The sequence below is a fragment of the Elephantulus edwardii genome, unplaced genomic scaffold, assembly GCF_000299155.1.
Source record: "Elephantulus edwardii isolate Elephantulus edwardi_28Jun2011 unplaced genomic scaffold, EleEdw1.0 scaffold00007, whole genome shotgun sequence".
NCBI classification, from domain to species: Eukaryota; Metazoa; Chordata; class Mammalia; order Macroscelidea; family Macroscelididae; genus Elephantulus; species Elephantulus edwardii.
Window position 1 is genome coordinate 27106585 of NW_006399757.1, and position 20473 is coordinate 27127057.

The 20473-nt window shown below is 35.5% G+C and overlaps 1 protein-coding gene across 1 annotated transcript in view; it reads left to right on the forward strand.

The window, feature by feature from the left end:
• Nucleotides 1-20473, forward strand: part of PCDH15 (protocadherin-related 15) — a 454971-nt gene that overhangs the window by 410419 nt on the left and 24079 nt on the right. Inside the window, exons 26-28 of the mRNA XM_006880391.1 lie at nt 10185-10361; nt 16906-17124; nt 19598-19606. Of these exons, the coding sequence (XP_006880453.1) occupies nt 10185-10361; nt 16906-17124; nt 19598-19606 (405 nt within the window). The remainder of the gene's footprint in view (nt 1-10184; nt 10362-16905; nt 17125-19597; nt 19607-20473) is intronic.

The following is a 20473-nucleotide window of genomic DNA, read 5'->3' on the forward strand; positions in this document are numbered from 1 at the left end:
TAAAAATGAGGAGGATATGAAGCAATTGTTACAGAAGCTCAAGAAATGTAGCCTTCAGTATGGATTGCATTTCAATGTCAAGAAAGCTAAGATTCTTACCTCTGGATTGATAAGCAACATCATGGTGAATGTTGAAAGTCATTGAAAGTGTCAACAACTTCATCTTACTTGTATCCAGATTTAACACACTTAGTACAGCAGTCAGAAAATCAGGAGTCAGCTTTTAATGCAGAAGTATTAATGCCATTTCAAAGTAGGAGAGCTCTAGGAGCATAGTCTGTCTATAGGAAGTTGAACTGCTAATCCAAATGCCATACTACTTTGGTGATTTAAATTCATTAGCAGCTCCATGGTAAAATAATGGGGAATCGCATTCCGTCCAATTTAGAGCCTTAGAAACACACTGTAGAGTGTACTATAAGTTGGTTCCAACTTGATGGCAATGAGTTTCAGGTTTTTGGTTTTGGTTTTGTTTTTATCAAAAACCTCCTCTTTTCAGATCTTGCTGTTCAAGTATGCTGGTCTCACGTCAGCTTCATTTAAGATATATCTTATTTTGCAGAACAAAAGGCCACCAAGTTCTGCATAATTTTCATGACTATTTTGTTTCTTGAGTTCATGTTTGTAGCTATTGTACCAATCCATTTCATTTATGGTTTTCTTTTATAAAAATATGTATTTATGAGGGTTAAATACCATTATTGTGGTATAAATAGTACAACCCCAAGCACCAACTGTATCCTTGATTGAAATAACTTATCAAAGTGTCACTTTGGCTTCAACTGGTAAATGAGCAGGCAGTGTACCAGATGAAATTGCACTATCAAATTATCAAAGGGAAAGGAGGACCTCGGTTCATTAGAATGTGCTTGTTATTAATTTCAGTGGAATAAGCAAAAACAAAATCAACCCAAACACATTTAGAGATTGTTGTTGTCGTTGTTTAATGCCGTCGAGTCGTAGACGACTCATAGCGACCCTATGAACGAACAGCCTGAGCACTGATTTAGAGATTACTTATTCATTTATAGTTTGTTCCATTTTTAATTATAATCAGATAGTGCTGACCACAATTTACATGTATTTAATGACAGAAAAGAGGGAAATGCAATCAAAGATTGTAAGGCCTATTGGCTGTTTCATAAGGAGAGGAGGAAAATAATGAAGAAATCATGAATATTCTTTCATTTTATGCATACTTAGCAGAAAGTCTTTTGCATGTGACTGCTTCAGCTGCTAAAGCATAAACTCATTTAGGAGACATAAACAGAAGCATGAGGAACAATTTATTTCCTCTGTCTACTTTTAACAGAGTCATAAGAAAACAAGTTCAAATAAGAAAATATGTTATTCAAAAAAATTGTTGCAAGAAGCTGTAAAACACAATTGTTTAATTCAGAAAGACATTGTCTGTAAGCAAAACACAATTTTAAAATATAAGATTCACTCTCAGTCCAGAAAAATTTTTCAAAATAGTAGAAAAGAAGGCAAGGTTTAGAGTTGAAAAGCATTAGAGAAGAAGATTCCTCACAGGAAATCCGCTGAAATTAGAAACAAATTTCCTCTTGAGCCTGGTAGAGTTGGGCTGTTACCCCAATGGTCTTGGGTTCAAATCCACCAGTTGAAGGCAGGATAAAGAAAGATAAGTATCCTCTTCTCTTGCAAATTTACACCCTTTGAAATCCAAAGGAGGCTCATAATGACTTAGAATTTACTCAGTGGTAGTATGTTTGGGTATTTTGGTTTATTACATTCAAATTTTATTCATTACTAATTTTCCAATATCTCTAAACCAAATTATAAATTTGCTATTTTGGCCACCTGATATTATAATGATCTGTGTCCAGAAAAGTACAACATAGGGGCAACTCCCTAAAGTGACAATTTAAATAGAAGATTTTCCAGAAGGTGTGTAAACACTTTAGAATTACAGACTCTTATTCAGAGACAAAGAATTTACAGTTACCAGTTTACCATTTTTCTCAACCTTGCAGACCCCTAATTTGTACTGTCAAATGATATTTAAGTTACTTAACTTTAGTGTTTGCTTCATGAAATGATTCTGTAAGAATTATTTTTGGTACAGTGATTCTGTATATTCCTTCTATCTTCTTCTAATGCTTCCTGGATCATTCAATATTCTGCCCAAGTATTGCACCTTGAGACTTGAATTTGTTCTTCAGTTCCTTCAACTTGAGAAATGCCAAGCAAGTTCATTTCTTTTGGTTTTTTGGCTCCATTTCTTTGCACATTTTGTTATAATACTTTCTTTGTCTTCTTGAGCTGCCTTTTGAAATCTTATGTTTAGCTCCTTAACCTCATGATTTCTTCCATTTGCTTTTGCTTCTTGGCTTTTGGATACAATCTTCAGAATCTCTTCTGATATCCATCTCAGTCTCTTTTTCTTCCTCTGTTTTTGTGACCTTTTGCATTCTTCATGGATGAAATTATTGATATCCTCCCACAGCTCATCTAGTCTTCATTTATTAGTGCTTCAGACCTGAGACCTGTTCTTGAGATGGTTTTTAAAATCAGGAGGTATAGATTCAAAGTCAAGTTTTTCTTTTTGTTGATTAGTTTTAATTTTTTTTTATCTTCAGTAGATAATTGAGTAGTTGATGGTCTGTTTCACTATCAGCACCTGGCCTAGTTTTCATGGCTGATATGCAGTTTCTCCAGTGTTTCTTTTCACATATATAATCAATCTTATTTCCTATGTAGTCCATCAGGTGAAGTCCATGAGTATAGTTGCCATCTTGTGTTTTTTATAAAAGATATTTTCAATCAATAAGTCAATGATTATAAAAAATTCTTTCATTGTGTCTCCAGCTTCATTTCTGTCACCAAGTCCAAGTTTTCTAACAGCTGATCCTTCTTTCATGTCCCCAATATTTGCATTTCAGTTACCAATTTTTATTAAATCTAGTTTGCATGTTCAATCAAGTTCTGACTATAAAAATTGGTAGAAATATTTTATTTCCTCCTCTTTTATTTTGTCTGATTGTAGATCTATTTGAATGGTAGTGGCATTAATAGGTCTTCGTTGTATGTGTATGGATATCATTCTGTCATTCACAGCATTATATTTCAGGATGAATCTAAAATGATCTTTGTGACTATGAACGCAGCCCTATTTTTCCTCACCTTTTCATTTCTGATGTATCAGATCATATGATTGTCTGATTCAAAATGTCTTACACAAGTCCATTTTAACTCATTAATGCCCAGTATTTCAATATGTATGTGTTCCATTTCTTCTTTAACAATATCCAGCTGTCCAATCTTCATACTTCTCACAGTCAATATTCCAATCACTAGTGTATGTTTGCAACTGCATCTCCTCATTTGTGTTTCCAAATATGAGGGCTCAGCATATCTCCTAATATAATCAAAGCATGCTCTCTTGTTCATAAGGTTTTGAAGGCCTGTTATTTAAGAAGTAGGTAGTTAATCCTATTTCTTAGTCTATCTTAGTTTGAATGCTCAGATTTATAACAATGTTTGACAGTTTCTGAAAGAAGTATAGCAAAGACCCTTCCCCATTACACAACAGGTTGGTGTTGGTCCTCCCACCTTTAGTCATGTGTGTTGTGATCTCTTTCCCCAAACCCCACCCAATTAGCACCCACCTCTGGTTCCTTGTCTTGCCCCAGAAGTATCTCCTCCCTCTCCCCTCAACTAATACCTGATATGATGGTTCAGGGCTCTTGGCCATTCCTGTCTTCTCATTATCTCTCTGTTCCCCAGTGATGATGTCATTCTAGACAGGTATGGGAGCAGTCAGTGGTTGCAGGTCAAGTGAAAAGATTGAGACTATTAACAATTTTATCTTGCTCTAATACATGATCAACACTCTTGGTAACAGCAAGAAAACAAAAGATGATTTGCATTGGGAAAGTCTGCTGTCAGGAACCTCTCCAGAGTGCTAAAGAACACCAATGTTAGTCTAGAGACTAAGGTGTACTTGATCCTAGCCATAGTCTTCACAATTACTTGCTATGCATCATAGACCTGGACAGTGACTAAAAATAACAGAAAAAATGATGCTTTGTGTCGTGGTGCTTGAGAAGAGTATTGTTCAATACTGTCAAGAGAACAAAGAAGTCTGTCTTGGAGAAGATGAAACCAAATTCCTTTTAAGAGGCAAGGATTTTGAGACTATTTCACCAGTCAGTCCTTGGAGAAGAACATCATGCTTGGAAGGGTGGAAAGTCAGTGTAGGAGAGGTAGACCTTGGATGAAATAAATTGACACAGTAGCTGAGGTAATGGGAGTAGTTGTTTCAGAGATAGTGAGATTAACTCAGAACAGGGCAGGGTTCCGAGCTATCATACATAGGGTCAGTATGAATCCTAGTTCATGGCATGTAACAACAATATTAGTACTAACTTTTCTTGAAATGTTTGACAGCTTTAATAGTTTCATAGTATTTGCCACTACAACATTTTCATTATCAAAACTATTTTTAAAAAAACAAACCAAAACAAACAAACAAAAAACTGTTCTTCAAGTACAAAGCACAGGATTTTACAAAAGAAGAAACTATTTTAATAGTTCAAGGTATCAGAGACAAAGCAGAGTAGGAACTCTTACTGCTATTAAAAAAATAACAGAAAGAAGCAGCTTGAAGCTTAGAAAGATACAATCATCTATTAAAAGCTAATCATGCCTAGACTTCAAGGAAGATAATAAAAAACCCGAAATTGATTTCTAAGCTTTAGACTTTCTTTCTGCTTCTCTTAGAGAAACAGTGACCTATAAGAATTGATCTATGTTAAAAAAGATATACCACTAAAAATATCATTTAGTTAGATCAACTTGTAATTAATGCAGGTATCAATATTTGTCTAATAGGATATTACATTTATTGACTTATTATGTAACATCTCTGCTCTTACAATGAGCACCAATGGTACAGTCATTAAGCTATTAACTGAAAGGTCAATTGTTCAAATCTACTAGTCAATCCAAGGGAAATAATTGGCTTCTGTAGCAGAGATGTGGGTTGCTATGAATCGCCTGCGACTCGACGGCACTTAACAACAATAATATCAACATAGAGAGAGTTCAGCTGGCCCAGCGGACGGAAAGCAATGCTACCAAGCCAAAGGTGGATGGCTTTTAATCCGTGGCCCTAGGGCCTGTCCTTCATTGTTTTTGTTCAGACATTCCTCTAGGTCGTATAGCCCTGGAGTACAAGTTGCCGTACCACAGTCACTTTTGGTTCCTGTGAGGCCGAACACTATAACACTGATGTGTCAAATGCATAACGGTTGGCTATCCAATGTGGACAGAGAGTGGGGTGGAGCTCCCCGATTAAAACAAGCTTGGAAGGAAGAGTGGCATCCACTTCCATAATAGCTTGCCTCTGGAAACCCTATGAACCTGGAGAGAGGATGATAGGCACCCAAGTGTGGAGGACTTTCCTTCATAGGGTCGCTATGAGTTGCCTGCGACTCAACGGCACTTAACAACAACAACAAAGATACTAGGGAGCTCTGGTGGCATAGTGGGAAAAGCCTGTACTGCAGTTCTGAAGGCACACGGTTCATGGCCACCAGCTGCTCCAGGGGAGACAGATGGACAATCTCCTTCCAAACAATTAACTGCCACTGAAAACCTGTGAGAGGGTCAGTTATGGGTCGGTTCCAACTCTATGGCACACCACAATAACAAAGATTTACTGAGCCAGAAAAACTCTGTTCCTTCTGTCCATTTCTGCTAGAACAAATTGTCCAGCACTGGGTTTATACCTCTTTCAAATGTATACGTACTAAAAGGTGTATAATAATTGCCATTAGGTGCTGGGGAGTCTGTTCTGAATCATAGCACACATTTGCACCCTAGAACAAAATAGTCTTGCACAATTCACAAAGTTATTGCAATGTTTGAGCTCACTATTGCAGTCACTATGTCAATACATCTCACTGATTTGTCATAGTTAGATGTCACAGAGTCAACTCAGATTCATAGTTATCCTAAATGCAACAGATCTGAGCCTTATCCAATCCCACGTTAACCTTAACACGTCCATTGTGCTTCAGTCCACATGTGGCAGTGCCTGTGTCAATCCACATCATACAAGGTCGTCCTCTCCTTCTTGGAGAGAAAAGTGACTCTCCACATTTCCAAGCATGGTGTTCCCTTCCAAGGATTGGCCTTTCCTAAGAGCTTGTCTGAAGTATGTGAGAGGAAGTGTCATCATCCTTATCTCTAAAAAGTACCCTGGCTGCACTTCCTCCAAAAGAAATGGATTTATTTTTTTGACAGTTTATTATGTCGTAGGCGACTCATAGCGATCCTGTGAACAAATGTCCTCGACGCTTGCGGGACTTTCAGCCTGTCTCCAGTTTCATAGGATTTCCGGAGACAAGCTATTTACGGAAGTGGATGTCACTCCCGCTCCCAAGCTTGTTTCAACCAGGGAGCGCCACTAACACTGTCCACCATGGGTAACCGTTATCTCATTTGACACATCAGTGTCACAGTATTCATTATATAGTAACAAATCAATTCAAAGGCATCAATTCTTCAGTCTCCTTATTCATTGAGAGTCTTCCTTAAAGTCACCTCAAATATGAACTACTTAAGAACTTTCTTGGACATATTTAGCATTTTTTAAAAAGAATTATACAAATCCCTTATATGTGCTGGTTGAATCACAGGCAAGTAAGAAATGAATATATATAAATTATTTTACAAACTTAATCACAGTAATTGTATTATATGGAGTACTAAATATGTGTTCAAAACTACAAGATTAGTGTGAAATCGTAACTCTATGTTCAGACCTCTATGGTAGATTATTTCTTCATTATACAGTTAAGGAAGTTGAGAATGAGAATTTAACATTACTCGTTGAGATCATGAAGTTGATAAGTAAAGGGAATGGAAACTGAAGTCAAGCACTGTGCCCTCAATCACATTTTTATTACTGTCTGTGTCTCTGGCAAACAGGATTATGACCTCATTTGACTCTGATGCCTTTATCTATTTTCTTTAAGTGGACCTGCTTGCTGAAAGGAATGTCTGGATGCCCACAGAAGGAGTTCAACTGCTCTCCCTCCGTTCTTATTGTTTCTTGTGGCCCTCAAGTTGATTTTCATAATAATTAAGCCTATGTTTGGAGAAAACAATCTTCAACAATTGTAGTTAGAAAGTGAATGCATCCTTCTTTCATTTTCTAGGCTATGCTTTCTTTAGCAAGGGATTTATTAAAAAAAGATACTTGAACAAGAAACTTATGAGCATGAAATGGTGAAAGTAAAGGAAAAGAATTAACAGTACATCAAAAAGTCTTCACTCCCACTAGTTTATAAAAATTTAAAGACAGACATACACATACAAAACAATTCACTATCGTCAGTAGTGACCTTTATTGTGCTCACAACATTGTCTCCAATGTCTTGTCTTCTGCTTGTTCTCTTTACAAGAGCAAACCAAGTTCATGTCAGATCCACAAAACAATGTTTGTGAAAATAGAACAGAAACCAGGTCAGTCTTGGTAATGGAAATAAAAGTCATTTTCTGAAGAATCAAAATAATTTTAAAATATGTTTCTCCCGCATCCACTCTGGCTGTACTTTATCCAAGACAGATTTGCTCATTCTTTTGACAGTCCATAGTAAATTTTATATTCTGGGCCAATACCACAATTTAAAGGAATCAACTCTTTTTTCTTCCTTATTCGGCTAAAATTTTTTATGATGTTGGATGTTTAAATTTTTCTTCAGCTTTAGTGTCAACTTCCTTATGAGTAAATTGTTCCACAATCTTTGGTCTTCTTATGAGCAATAATACTGAGTTTTCCAATTGTTACATTCCATAGAAGTAATCTATTTTATTTCTGTGTATTCTGTCCATGAGGTTCATGTTTCATAGTTGCCATTTAAATGTTGGGGGGGAGATAAACAACCTTTGTCCAGCTCTGGTGGCTCAGTGGTAAGGAGTTTTGCTGTCAACTGAAAGGTGTGAGATTCAAATCTACCAGCTGCTTAACAGAAGAATGGTGGGAAATATCCTCACATGGGATTTACCTCTGAAAAACTGCTGGAGGGTCAGCTGGGAGTCTGTTCTGACTCCACAGTACATAACAGCAATATCATATAGTGGTTGTCATGGTTATATGCTGTCAAGTCAACTATGACTCATAATGACCTTATCAACAATGGCTGTCTTCCTCTCCTGTGCTGATCCTCTACCCTTCCAAACATAATATCCTTCTCCAAGGATAGGTCCCTCCTGGCAACATGTCCAAAATATTTTAAGGTTAGTCTTATAAAATTCTATCATGTAGTTTCTAGAGTCCTTTCTATTAGCAAGGTTATCTTTTGCTACTACTGATTCTTTTTGTTTCTAACATTCATATTTTAGTCAACAGTATTTATCAATGCTTCATAACTGTATTTTTAACCCATTTCAGATTTCAGAAGTTAGTAAAAATTTTCTATTTCATCTTGAACATTATTAGGTGGCACATCCATTTGAATAATTGTTGTATTAAATAGTCTTACTGTTAGGTATATTTATATTATCCTGTTATGTGAAAATTGGACAATGATTAATAAAGATTGAGGAAGAATTGATTCCTTTGAATTACGGTGCTAGCAAAGAGTATTAAATAGACTATGGAAGGCCCTCTATGAGGTGGATTGATTCGGTGACTGGGATAATTGGAATGGGAGTGTCAGAGACAGTGCTATTGGCACAGGACAGAGCGGAGTTTAGGGCTGTTTTACATAGGGTCGCTATGAGTTGCAAGTGACTCGACGGCACATAACAACAACAACAACAACTTCTCAAAGACCTAATTAATCTGCCGTGGATGAAGTGCAGCCAGAGTGCTACTGGGAAGGAAAACGTGGTGATATGTTGTCTCAGTTACTTTGGGTATGTTATGAGAAGGGCTTAGACCTTGGAAAAGGACATCAAGCTTGGAAAAGCTGAAGTTTAGAGAAGGAGAGAGATGGCATAATTTAGAAGGACTCACAAGGTCTGGCACAATTAATTTAAGCATTTAAGCAAACATTGTGAGGAAGGTGCAGAATAGGGCAAGGTTCTATTGTGTTGTACATACTCTTGCTATGAGCCAGAGTCAACTTGACAAAGTTATATGTAAGGATAGATCTTGAAATATTCTTTTTGATTCTGAATGTGATGCCAATCCTCTTCAATTAGTAATTCTTCATAAGGTAGATCTTATGCTTTTACTGTTCAAAATAGACAATATCATTACGTTTCAGCTCATTTGAGAAGTCTACCTTCATGAGTTTAATTTCATTTTAGCAACTTCTCATTTTTCTAGATTCATGCAGTCCACTTCCTAAATAACATGCCTCCAGAAACTCGATGAACTTTGATAAAAGTCGATAGTTGTAGAGGGGCTTCAGGCCTTTTGTTCATAGTATCACAAGGAGTCATGTTTGACTTGAAATCAGTCAAGAACAATAACAACATATTAATAATTAACCAGTAGGTACTTAATAGGTGTTTCTTTTAACAGTTTGTGCCCTATCACATCAGTAATGACTGTTACAAAGTTTTGTCTATGCCATTAAGGTTGATTTAACTTTAAGAACTCTTTGGTTTGAGTGACTTCCAAATGAACAGCTTGTCTTTTGACACTCTATCAGCCAATGTTCCACTGCTATTCATAACATTTTCACTAGTTGTTGGTGTTTTGGTTTTGTTTTTGTTTTTTAAGAAGTACATCTCCAAGACCTCCTTCCTAGTTTATTTCAGTCAGCAAATTCCACTGAAATCTGCCCACCACCATTGTTGACATTGCTGGTATGTCAATATAGCTATAGCATAGCTTTTAGTAACACAGTTTTATTTATTCATAAACAGTTTCATTTGTACAACGTAAATAGCTGTAGTCACACAACACATTTGGCATTTCCCATGAGACATATACATTTCAAATGGTGTCATAAATTCAGAAAATCTAGGTCTAAACCAGACATAGTTACTGCCCTCTTTCAATCTCATTTATAGCTTTCACCACAAATGAATGGCACGTAAAATATTCAGAAAGTGTGGAGAATTTTTTCTCAGAGGTTCACATTCAGCTAACATCAGAATGCCATCATTTATCATTTTCTAAATGTCATCTCAAGTTAAGGGTGATTTGCACCCTAGCAAGCCCATGAGGATGTCATGGTTGCACTTTGTTTGATTTATAGGATTTTGGATCGCTACGTTCAGGAGCAAATTCCTGGTGCCAAGGTTGTGGTGGAGTCCATTGGTGCTCGCCGACATGGAGATGCCTTTTCCCTAGAAGATTACACCAAATGTGATTTGACTGTCTATGCAATCGACCCTCAAACCAACAGGGCCATTGATAGAAATGAGCTTTTTAAGTAAGTACTTTTTCTTTTTTTAAAAAATTTTCAGTTCCTTTATTTTATCTACATTTACAACTTCACCCAAACATAATTTTTACTTACAGTATAACAATAATCAATTAGAAGATTAAAAGTAGTAAAGTGCTGTTTAAAATAAAAGTGAAAGTCAAAGAGACAACACGTAGTCGAATCCTAACATGTTTAGAGTTTCCAGGTTTAAGGTTGGAAAGAGTGGCTTCATCAGGTAGATTCCTATTGAGGTAGATTCACTCTTAGTAGTTCCTCTCTTTTGCCCAAAGGCCTGAGGTTTGGAGACTAAGACTCACATTCTTGCTTAAATTCTCACCTGTGTTGCTACAATTAGTGCGTTTCAATTTTAATACTAAATCTTTCTTTCCTTCAAATATACGTCATCAACAAATAAGAATATTCTGTGTTTAACTTGAATTCTGGACATAGAAAAAGGAAATAATCACTTCCCTCTATATGATATGTGATATCAGATTCTGATGTGAATTGAATTTTTCATTTAAAAATAAAAAAATAGGAATCTACAAAAGTTGGGAATCTACTACAGAAACTTAAATTACATAATGCTTCATATTTTCATTTGAATGTTATTCTAGTACAGTTTAATAATTCTCATTTTTCTTAACTGTTAGCCATTTCTACTTTACTCTTGTGACATCTAGTGTTCAATTGAGATTCATGAGATGCCGTCCTTAACAAAATTGAAACCTAATTTTTAAAATAAAAAATGCAATCATATGCATATATATATACAAAAGAGCTAGCTGATATGTGTCAAATGAAAATCCATACTTCTTTGTTTTTTATTTGTTTGTGTAGTAAACGTACACACACAAACATCTTTATTAAATACATACTATTAGTTATTTTCTTGTGTGTGCCATCAGGTTCATCTTATGTTGTTGTTGCTGTTGTTAGCTGCCATCGAGTCGACCTTCTAACACATCACAACCCCTAACACATAAATCTCTTATCCAGTTCTCAAACCACCTTTATCATTCACAAATCATACTTAACCTTGTCTTCTAGCTACACTGACTCTACTCTTTCTTACCTGCTAAGAAGAATAGAGGACAGTATGTATGTGGGCTAGACAGGATAGAACATCCTCAGAGGGTTTTCTGTTTTAATCTTTAAGGAAGCATATCCTTGGATCTTTTCTTTTGTGAAACGGCAGGTTCCAGCCGCCAGCCTTTTAGTTAGAAACCAAGTGCTTACCCATTACACTACCATGACTTCTTATTTATCAAAATCCATAAATTCTAAATTTAATCTTTCTTAATTCTTCTCATTAAATCTGTTTTATTGTCCTGATCTTCTCTTTCTCTTTCTCTTATCATCTTAGAGTTAGAACCAACTTGTAACTGACCCTTTTGAGTGCCTGAGGCTATAAATACTGTTGGAAGACATTGTCCATCTTTATCTGTCAAAGCTACTGGTGGATTTTTGAACCACCAGAAGTACAGCCTTTGGGTTAGCTGTGAAATTCCCTATGAACTATGTGATCAGAATGTTCCTATTTTAGCATCAACAAAAATTCTGGTGGCCTAGTAGCAAGAAGCTGAGCTGCAGTCCCCAAGGGACACCAGTAGAGGCCACCAGTTGCCCTGTGGGAGAAGGATGGGCAATCTCCTCCCTTATGGTTAACTGCCTCTGAAAACCTACTGTAGGATCAGCTATGAGTCAATTCCAACTCTATAGTACACAACAACAATATCCACTTTGCAAGGAAATGCAGTTATTTTGGAAGCTCTTATTCACTTCATTTTTAATAAATATTTGACCCACATCCAAGACAATATGATGCGGGGAATACACATGATCAAACTAAAGCTTCTCAGACTTTGCAGTAACAATCCAAATAAACAGCACAAATAGTTGACACCCTTGGATGCTAACAAGAATGGAGATTTGAGTCCACCCAGAAGTACCTTGGGAGAAAGACTAAGTAGGTTTCTCCTGGAAAAATCAGCCTTTGCAAATCTCATGACATACAGTTCTACTCTAATATACATTTTATGTTACCATGGGGCAAAACTGACTTAATAGACACTGATTTTTGTTTTGGATTGCTTTTGCCTCATTATCAGAATAGAGGTCCGGGTGTTCTAGGATTTTCTCAATATTCCTGCATGGCCTTTGGCTTTCTGTAAATCCCTTCATGCCTAGACCACAGGTGGTCTTCCACAATGGTAGTTTGCACTTGCTTGTTACTTAGCTCTGAGATCGTGGTGGACTCAAAGGTGTGTCTGCACGCGCGTGTGTGTGTGTGTGTGTGTGTGTGTGTGTGTGTGTTGTTTTCCTGATCCAGCCTGTGCACATGGGGCTTGAGGAGGGACCTTCCTCCGTTTTTCTTTCTCTTCTTTGCACAGCAGACAAGTTCTGCTCTATGTTTGTGGTAGATTTTTGGTGCAAAGACTCTCTGTCTTCTGTCCCTTTCCAAGAAGGAGTCAAACTCGGCTAAGTGCTGGCACAAGATCAGAGACCCAAGGGTTTCCTTTCTTCCCTCAAGGGTTATAGAATTTGCTCACACTTCGTGCTTAGAAGCAGTATGGCTTTGTGTGAGCCGAGGGAGGAAACTGTTCCTTGCCCGTCACACTGTGATATGAGGTTCTTGCTTGATATGAAATAGAAGTTGGAAGAACTGCAGCGTGCCACAGTCAGTGTTCCAGGCTCAACTGATTACTTCTTACATGTCTGCACGGTGAAAAGGCACTCTCTCATGTTGTCTACAGTGTAAATCGTTTTATGGAAGTCTATGAAAAGGAATTTGTAAGTGAATACTAACTCTCCCCTCCCTTCTTTGGATGTTTGTATGTCAGTATATAATTAGCTTTTAAATATTTATTAAAATTGTAGTGAGCTCTGGTGGCCTAGTGGCAAGAACCTGCACTGCAATCCCAGAGGTTCATGGTTTGAATCCACCAGATGCTTTGCTGGAGAAGGAGGGGCAATCTCCTGTACCATTTAGATCGGATTTGACAGTACACACACACAAGAAAGAAAAAAAAAGTAAAAATATTTATTAAACTATTTCCTTTTCATTTACTCTTCCAGATAATGTTCTCATTTGGCAAAGATTGTCATTTTTTGGAATTCAGTGTCTTTTCTTGCTTTGGGACATCAGTTTAAGAAAATGCATTGTTAAAACTATTTGGCTTTTTTTTTTATTAGAGTAGAAGCTAAATGTTCTGTGGCTTTCGGGATCCTATGAAGAAATGGGTCATTAAACTTTTAAATTAAAATTAATTAAGCTGAAACTTTAAGTGAATATTGTTTTAAAATGTAGTGGAATGGAGTTATGCTTCCAACTCAAAGGTGAATGGTTTGAATCCACTGCCCGCTCTACAGAAGAAAGATGGGAAATCTCCTTCCGAGCAGGTTCCTGCATCTGAAAACCCACTGAAGGATGAGCTATGAGTTGTTTCTAACTTGATAGAACAGCAACAATAAGCCTCTTTTTTATATAGCCAGCATATTTAGTACTGGTTTATGTAGATGTGAGGAGCTAAAGAAAACCTGCATACTCAACAATATTTTAAAATACAGTTTTTAAAAATCCAATCTTTAAAAAGGAATATAAAAACTTAAGTTCTGTTAAAGTTTTTTACAACTATCTAACTTCAGGGTGGGGGTAATCATAAAAATTCATATTGCTTAAAACTCAAAATGAAAAATTATTCTAAAACTCTCATTAAAGAATTATGGATGTGTATAGAAGAATCTGTTGGCTTTTTCATTAAGCAGGATCACCTCATCCAGTAAGATTAGTGTGGGAATATATTTTAACCTTGTTGCTTTGTTGTTATTGGGTGTTGTGGAGAGAGGGGTTTTGACTCATACTGACCACATAGGACAACGTAAAATTGTCCCTATCATTCTAAAGCCAGACAGCCACATTTTTCTCCTATTCAAGTGATTGGTGCATTCCAACTACTGATCTTCCAGGTAGCAGTCAAGCACTAAACCTTTTATTTAAGGCCTATTTAAACATACTTTTAAATGTTTCATTTCCTGTCTATAAAAGCAGATTTGTAAAACACTGCCCTTATGACCTTTTGCTGAGGTATGAAATTTTAATCAAAAACCATGTCTCTTTAAAAGTAGAACTAAGATCATCTGAACTACGTTGTTATTGGGTGCCATAGAGTTAATGACAAGTCCTAGTGACCCTATTAACAGCAGATCGGAACCTCGCTTTATTCTGTGTCATTCTTGCACTCTCTGCCAGGTTTGAGTCCATTGTTACAGCCACTGTGTCAAACTATGTTCTTGACGGTCCTCCTTTCTTTCACTGACCTTCTACCTTTCTCAACATGATGTCTTCTTCCAAAGGCTAGACCCTCTTGATAACATGCCCAAAATGTGTGAGAAGTTTCATCATTTTTGCCTCTAAAGATTAACCTGGTTACACTTCCTACAAGACAGATATGTTTACTTATTTGATAGTCCATAGTATATTAAGCACTTGTCTATAACACAATTAAAAAGAATCAATTCTTCTTTGGTCTTCCTTATTCATTGTCTAACTTTCATATGCATACAAAGGAAATAAAAATACCATGGTACTGGAACTATAAGGTTTCTCTAATTAGAAGACTAATAAATTAATCCATAATTGAATTTGCATCTAATACCAAGCACCTCTTTATTTTATCATTTAGAAGCTATGAATAATAGTACATTAACCAAATGTGAAATTAGAATCTGTAAATTATGTTAAAAAAATAAGCACAGGTAAGGAAGATTTTATTTACAGTTGAATATGAAATTTGGGCCAGTTTAATTCTCTTTCATGTATTAGTTTGTTTCTACAGTTTTGAAAATAACATGCTATTTTGTTAGTCAAGAAATACATGTCTAAAACAATCTATTTTTACTCTATAATCGTTAATACCCACTCTCTGCACTGGAATGGGTTCTGACTCAAAAAATCTTACCACTGACTTTCTGGTAAATTGAGATGAAAGGAAATTGTGCATCTTTCTCCCTGAAATCTACTAGTGGAGTTAAACCAGCAGCAATGTGCAGCCTTTACATTAGCCATGCACTCTACATTAGCAATGAACTCTATCGGGACTGTGACACTAGAGATCCCTCTACGACCACGAGTACATAAAATATTTTATAGCAACAAAAACGTTAATATGCAAAAGCTTTAACAGTAAAATACACAAATAGCAGCTCTTCATATTGAATGATTTTATCTTCTGATATTTGATAGTAAGGCATTTGACTTTTACTAATTAGAGTCTTAAATAACTTTAAAAGAAAAATACTGAAGTTATTTTGTGGTAAGAACACAAATGCTACGTCAAAATCTAGGATTTCTAGGAGACTGCTCACAAGTTCAGGTAGCTCTGGTCAGATAGCTCCCTGGGGAGTCAGCTGCTAACTGAAAGGTGACGCCTCTAAGGATGTTCAACCAGCTATTCTATTAGAGAAAGATGGATATCTCTCCTCATGGGATTTAAAGACTGCAGACACACTACAAGGTCAATTCTGAGTGCTTCTGACTCTACAGTAATGGTTATGTGTTCACAAGTTCAAGGTGCCCTGGTGGCACACTGTAGACTGTATTAGGCAGCTAACCAAAAGGCTGGTAATTCAAGTCTACTAGTACCTCTGCAGGAGGGAAATGACAATTCTTCTTGTAAAGATTTACATCCTCAGAAAGCCAATAGAGGATTGCAAAGTCTGAATCAACTCAAAAGTACATTCATATGGAATCCCTTGAGAGGAAAAGCGTGTCACCTGTTTACAGTATACGCTATACAACAAAATGTCAACCAATTAAGATTAAACAACAGTAATACCTTTATTAACTTTCTCAGCACATTGTAGTTTGAAGAATATTAACTAGAGCAAAGTTTTGCAAGAACAACTGGGTTCAATCAGGCACCAATTCTTGTTATTCTGACTGCATTGCTAGACTACTTGCATTTCTTATTTAGCTTTCATTTTAAGCAGAAAACACCTTTTAAATCGTTCCATATTTGCCCATAAACATTTAAGTTTGAGATTTGAGACTTCTGACATTTAATAGTGTGAGGGAAAGCAAATACAGACACTGGGACATAAAGCTTAAGTCAGTGCCTTGGATTTGTTTTCAAACTACAGAGCAGTAAATCAGTTTTATAATATTCTGTTGGACAAAATTGTTCTAATGCCTCATAGAGATAAATATGTATAAATATAATTTGTAAACTATGCTTTGCAACTAAGATATAGTACTACATCTCAAAACCTTAGTGACATAAATAACCTCAATACAGTGATATAAAATGCAACAATATTGATAATAAATTTTCTCAAGTTTCTCACCTTATTATCAAGTTTCATTGTTATTATTATCATTAATATTTTTCTACAGCAATCTGGAGTTCCTTATTGTTCATGCTTTGCCAGTTTTATTCTTCATAATTAGATTTCAAAATACTACTATGGTTCAATTAAAGAAAATATTAACATATCTTATGATTATTTTCTCTGTGAACATCACTGATTTTAATATTTATTAATAACAAAGATTTTTGGATGGCAAGCTGCTCGATATCAATAAGGACTTTCAGCCGTATTATGGAGAAGGAGGACGCATTCTGGAGATCCGGACCCCAGAGGCAGTGACCAGCATTAAAAAGCGAGGAGAAAGCCTGGGTTACACAGAGGGGGCCCTACTGGCCCTGGCCTTCATAATCATCCTGTGCTGTATTCCTGCCATCTTGGTAGTTTTGGTCAGCTATAGACAGTAAGTATGTATAGATGTTAAAAATGTTCCTTACAAAGGTGTTACTAAACACCATCTTTGGAACCCGTAAGTCACTGATAATGCCACCATTCTGGGATTATTTTATGTTAATTGTTCCTCAAAGGGGAAGCAATGCAGGTTTTTTGCTTGTTTGCATGTTTTTTTTAAATTTTTTATTAAATTTTATTCATTTTAATGAACATTTACAGAGATTTTGGATTTTCGTTCATTCATTGTTGCACTATTTTCTCTACCCTCCCCCCAGTTCGTTCCTCTTTTTTTTGTTTTTTCCCCTTAAAAGACTGTTTTAATTGTCCCAAGCAATGCAGTTTTACGATTTCATTTTCACAAGTGGCTCAATGTATCTGTGATCCTTAGATGTCTTTATCCACCAAAAGTATTCTTTTAACTCAGATGTCTTTGTATTTTCCACCAGACAGACATTTTGGGTAGAAAAGGTAATAGGTACCCTGAGAAAAAGTTCATTTTCCCACTTTACTCAGTTTCAAATGAAGAACCTATTACCTTACTTCCTTGTCTTGATAGATTTTTATTAACACTCTTAAATTTACCTTTGTGCAAATGGTCACAGTGTGGAAAAAAGCATGTTAAAATTGGACATTCCATGTGTAATTTTTCATGTGTAACTGCTAGGTAAAAATAGGTAAAAATTAAACAACGCCAACTAGGTAGTCGCTCAGCAGGAGAAAGATGAAACAGTATGCTTCAGTAACAACGTGCAAACTTAGAAATCCTATCGGACACTTCTACCTGACTCTATTGCCATCTATTTTAGCCTTTCAGGTTTTTTGTTGTTTTGGGGGGTTTTAATCAAGGCTTTTAATTTCTCTGATTTCCACAATCTACAGGAGCTATTAAAATAGATGATTTTATATTTAGACCCCTCAAAGTAGATAATAATTTAAACTAATTTCAACATGTGTATTTGAGGTAGACTTGAACTCCCATTTTTTACTTTTAGTATGGGGAATATTTTCAACTGGGAACTCTAAAATTGTATCTAAATTTGGAATGATTAGTTAAAAATTAAGGAATAACTTTAAGAAAAGATGACGTACAGAATGTGACATAACAGAAAATCATAAATCATATAAATGGCTTGATATTAGAAACAGGAAGAAATAATAATAAAGTTATGGTTTATCTTTTAAGAATTTACAATGAAAGTACTAAAATAGTCTTTATACATTCTTAATCTGGCATCTGATTTTCTCAAATATTGATAAGTTCTATTTTTTAATCAAATTATATTTAAAAATATTTTTAAGAAAGCCCAAAGCATATACTCTCCATGAAGATGAGACAGGAATATTTTCCATGGCAAAAACACTAAGAAGTTGCAAATACGAAATTCTGGGATGACAAATTGGTTGCAGCTTAATGAGCCCTTAACAAATAATCTAATATGTCAAAGCTAAAGCCTGTGAACAAACTCAATGCTAAACAAATTGTTTAAAATTATTAGGCTATCAACTCAAAAGGAATTTTCAAATTAGATCATTCTGTGTTACCAATTACCATTTTTCATTCAACTACTTTCTAAAGCTGCTCTATTATATCCCTCCAATACAAAATCTGTGTGAAAGCTTCTTATATTTAGTACACAAAGTATCTTGAGAATTATACTCAGTGGTCTGAAATTGAACAACAACAACAACAACAACAAAAAGAAGATACTTAGTATTTAAACTTTCTTCATTGATAGAAGCTTAGTTTATTTCTTTCTCAGTTTAGTAATCCACATAAACCCAATGAATTAATTTTTTAAGTACAGCTCTTTTGGTGTAATGAATTTAAGCCAAATGAGTTTAAAAAGGTTCATGTTTCAAAGTAGAATTCTAAGATTTAGAAATGATCTTTTGTACCTTCCTATTCTGCTTGTAAATAAGCTGGGGAAAGATGGTTATTCTTTTATATTAAGATGTGTCTTTGAAATGTTTCATGCATGGGAAACTAAGGAGTCAAATATTAAAAGAAATGTCAGGCATTCATTACCCAGGAGTGGAACCTTCCATCAGCTTCAAAGTGAGGCCAAGAGTATAATCAGGGCTTGCTGTATGACTCCTTTCCTTTAATATTCTTCAAGCAGAGTAAACCAAGAAGCCAATTATAAAGATAGGATCATTTTTAATATCCCATTTCTCTCTCACCATTGATGTTCACATGTCCTTGTTTTATTCCAGTTTTTCTTAACCTATTTAGTTCATCCTTTTTTAATGTCCTTGTTATGAATGTTTTAACAGCTTCCATGGCTATGACAGTAAGAATAGAGTGCTCACTATGTTCACTTTTCATACCGAAATATTCAGTTTTCCTGCTATGTCATTAACCAAATGTCATTATGAGTTCAGCTAATAAATAACTCATTATTTAAAATAAATCAGGTGTTAACCAACAATGAATGGAGTATTTCTAATGAAAATTTCTCTTTATTCTTTGCTTGCCCACACAGGTTTAAAGTGTAAGTATAAACAACAATATTTTGCATTTAAAATTATAGACATGTAACACAAAGAGAGAAACTTAGATAATTTTCATTAAGGAAGTAGCTTGCCCGAGACTATGTACTATTTTTGTTTTGTATTCTTATTAAGTGAATACTATTTGTATTAAGAACTTTTTTCTGAGCCTCAGAGAGGGCACAAAAAAAAGGAACTTTTTTTATATTGATACAACTAGATGTAAGTGGAGAAAATGAGAACAATCAGTGGGCATGACATAAAAACAACAACTGCACCCTGACAAGTAAATCAGAGGCAGTACTAGACTCAAAGGAACCACCAGCTAATGAAACCAATGGTGTAAATTTCAGTGAACTAATTTTAAAATTTTATCAAACATGTATTTTAAGTATAGGCCTCATAAAAGAGTCATTAAACAACTTCCAATAGCAATCATATTTTTAGAAATACTATACCTTCTCCTTTTGACCAATATGATAATTTCATTTGGCTTGCACATTTTTCCATGAAATTATGTATTTTGGTTGGGTAAGTATGCACAGACAGTTTGATGAACTTGGGAGCAACTATAAGGTGTATATATATAAAAAATAACCTCTGGGCATGTATTTGTAATTATACCTGGTCAGTAATTTAAAATATTTGTGCATGTATCTGTGATTATATCTGTTTGTAAATTCAAATATAGATAGATAGATAGAAAGATAGATAGATAGATAGATAGATAGATAGATAGATAGATAGATAGATAGATAGATACACTTGCACACATTTAGATATATATTCTTGTTTACCACGGAGTCCGAATGAACGCGTAGCAGACCTTCCAGTGGGCAGAGGTGATAAATCGCACAGCATCCACTTCC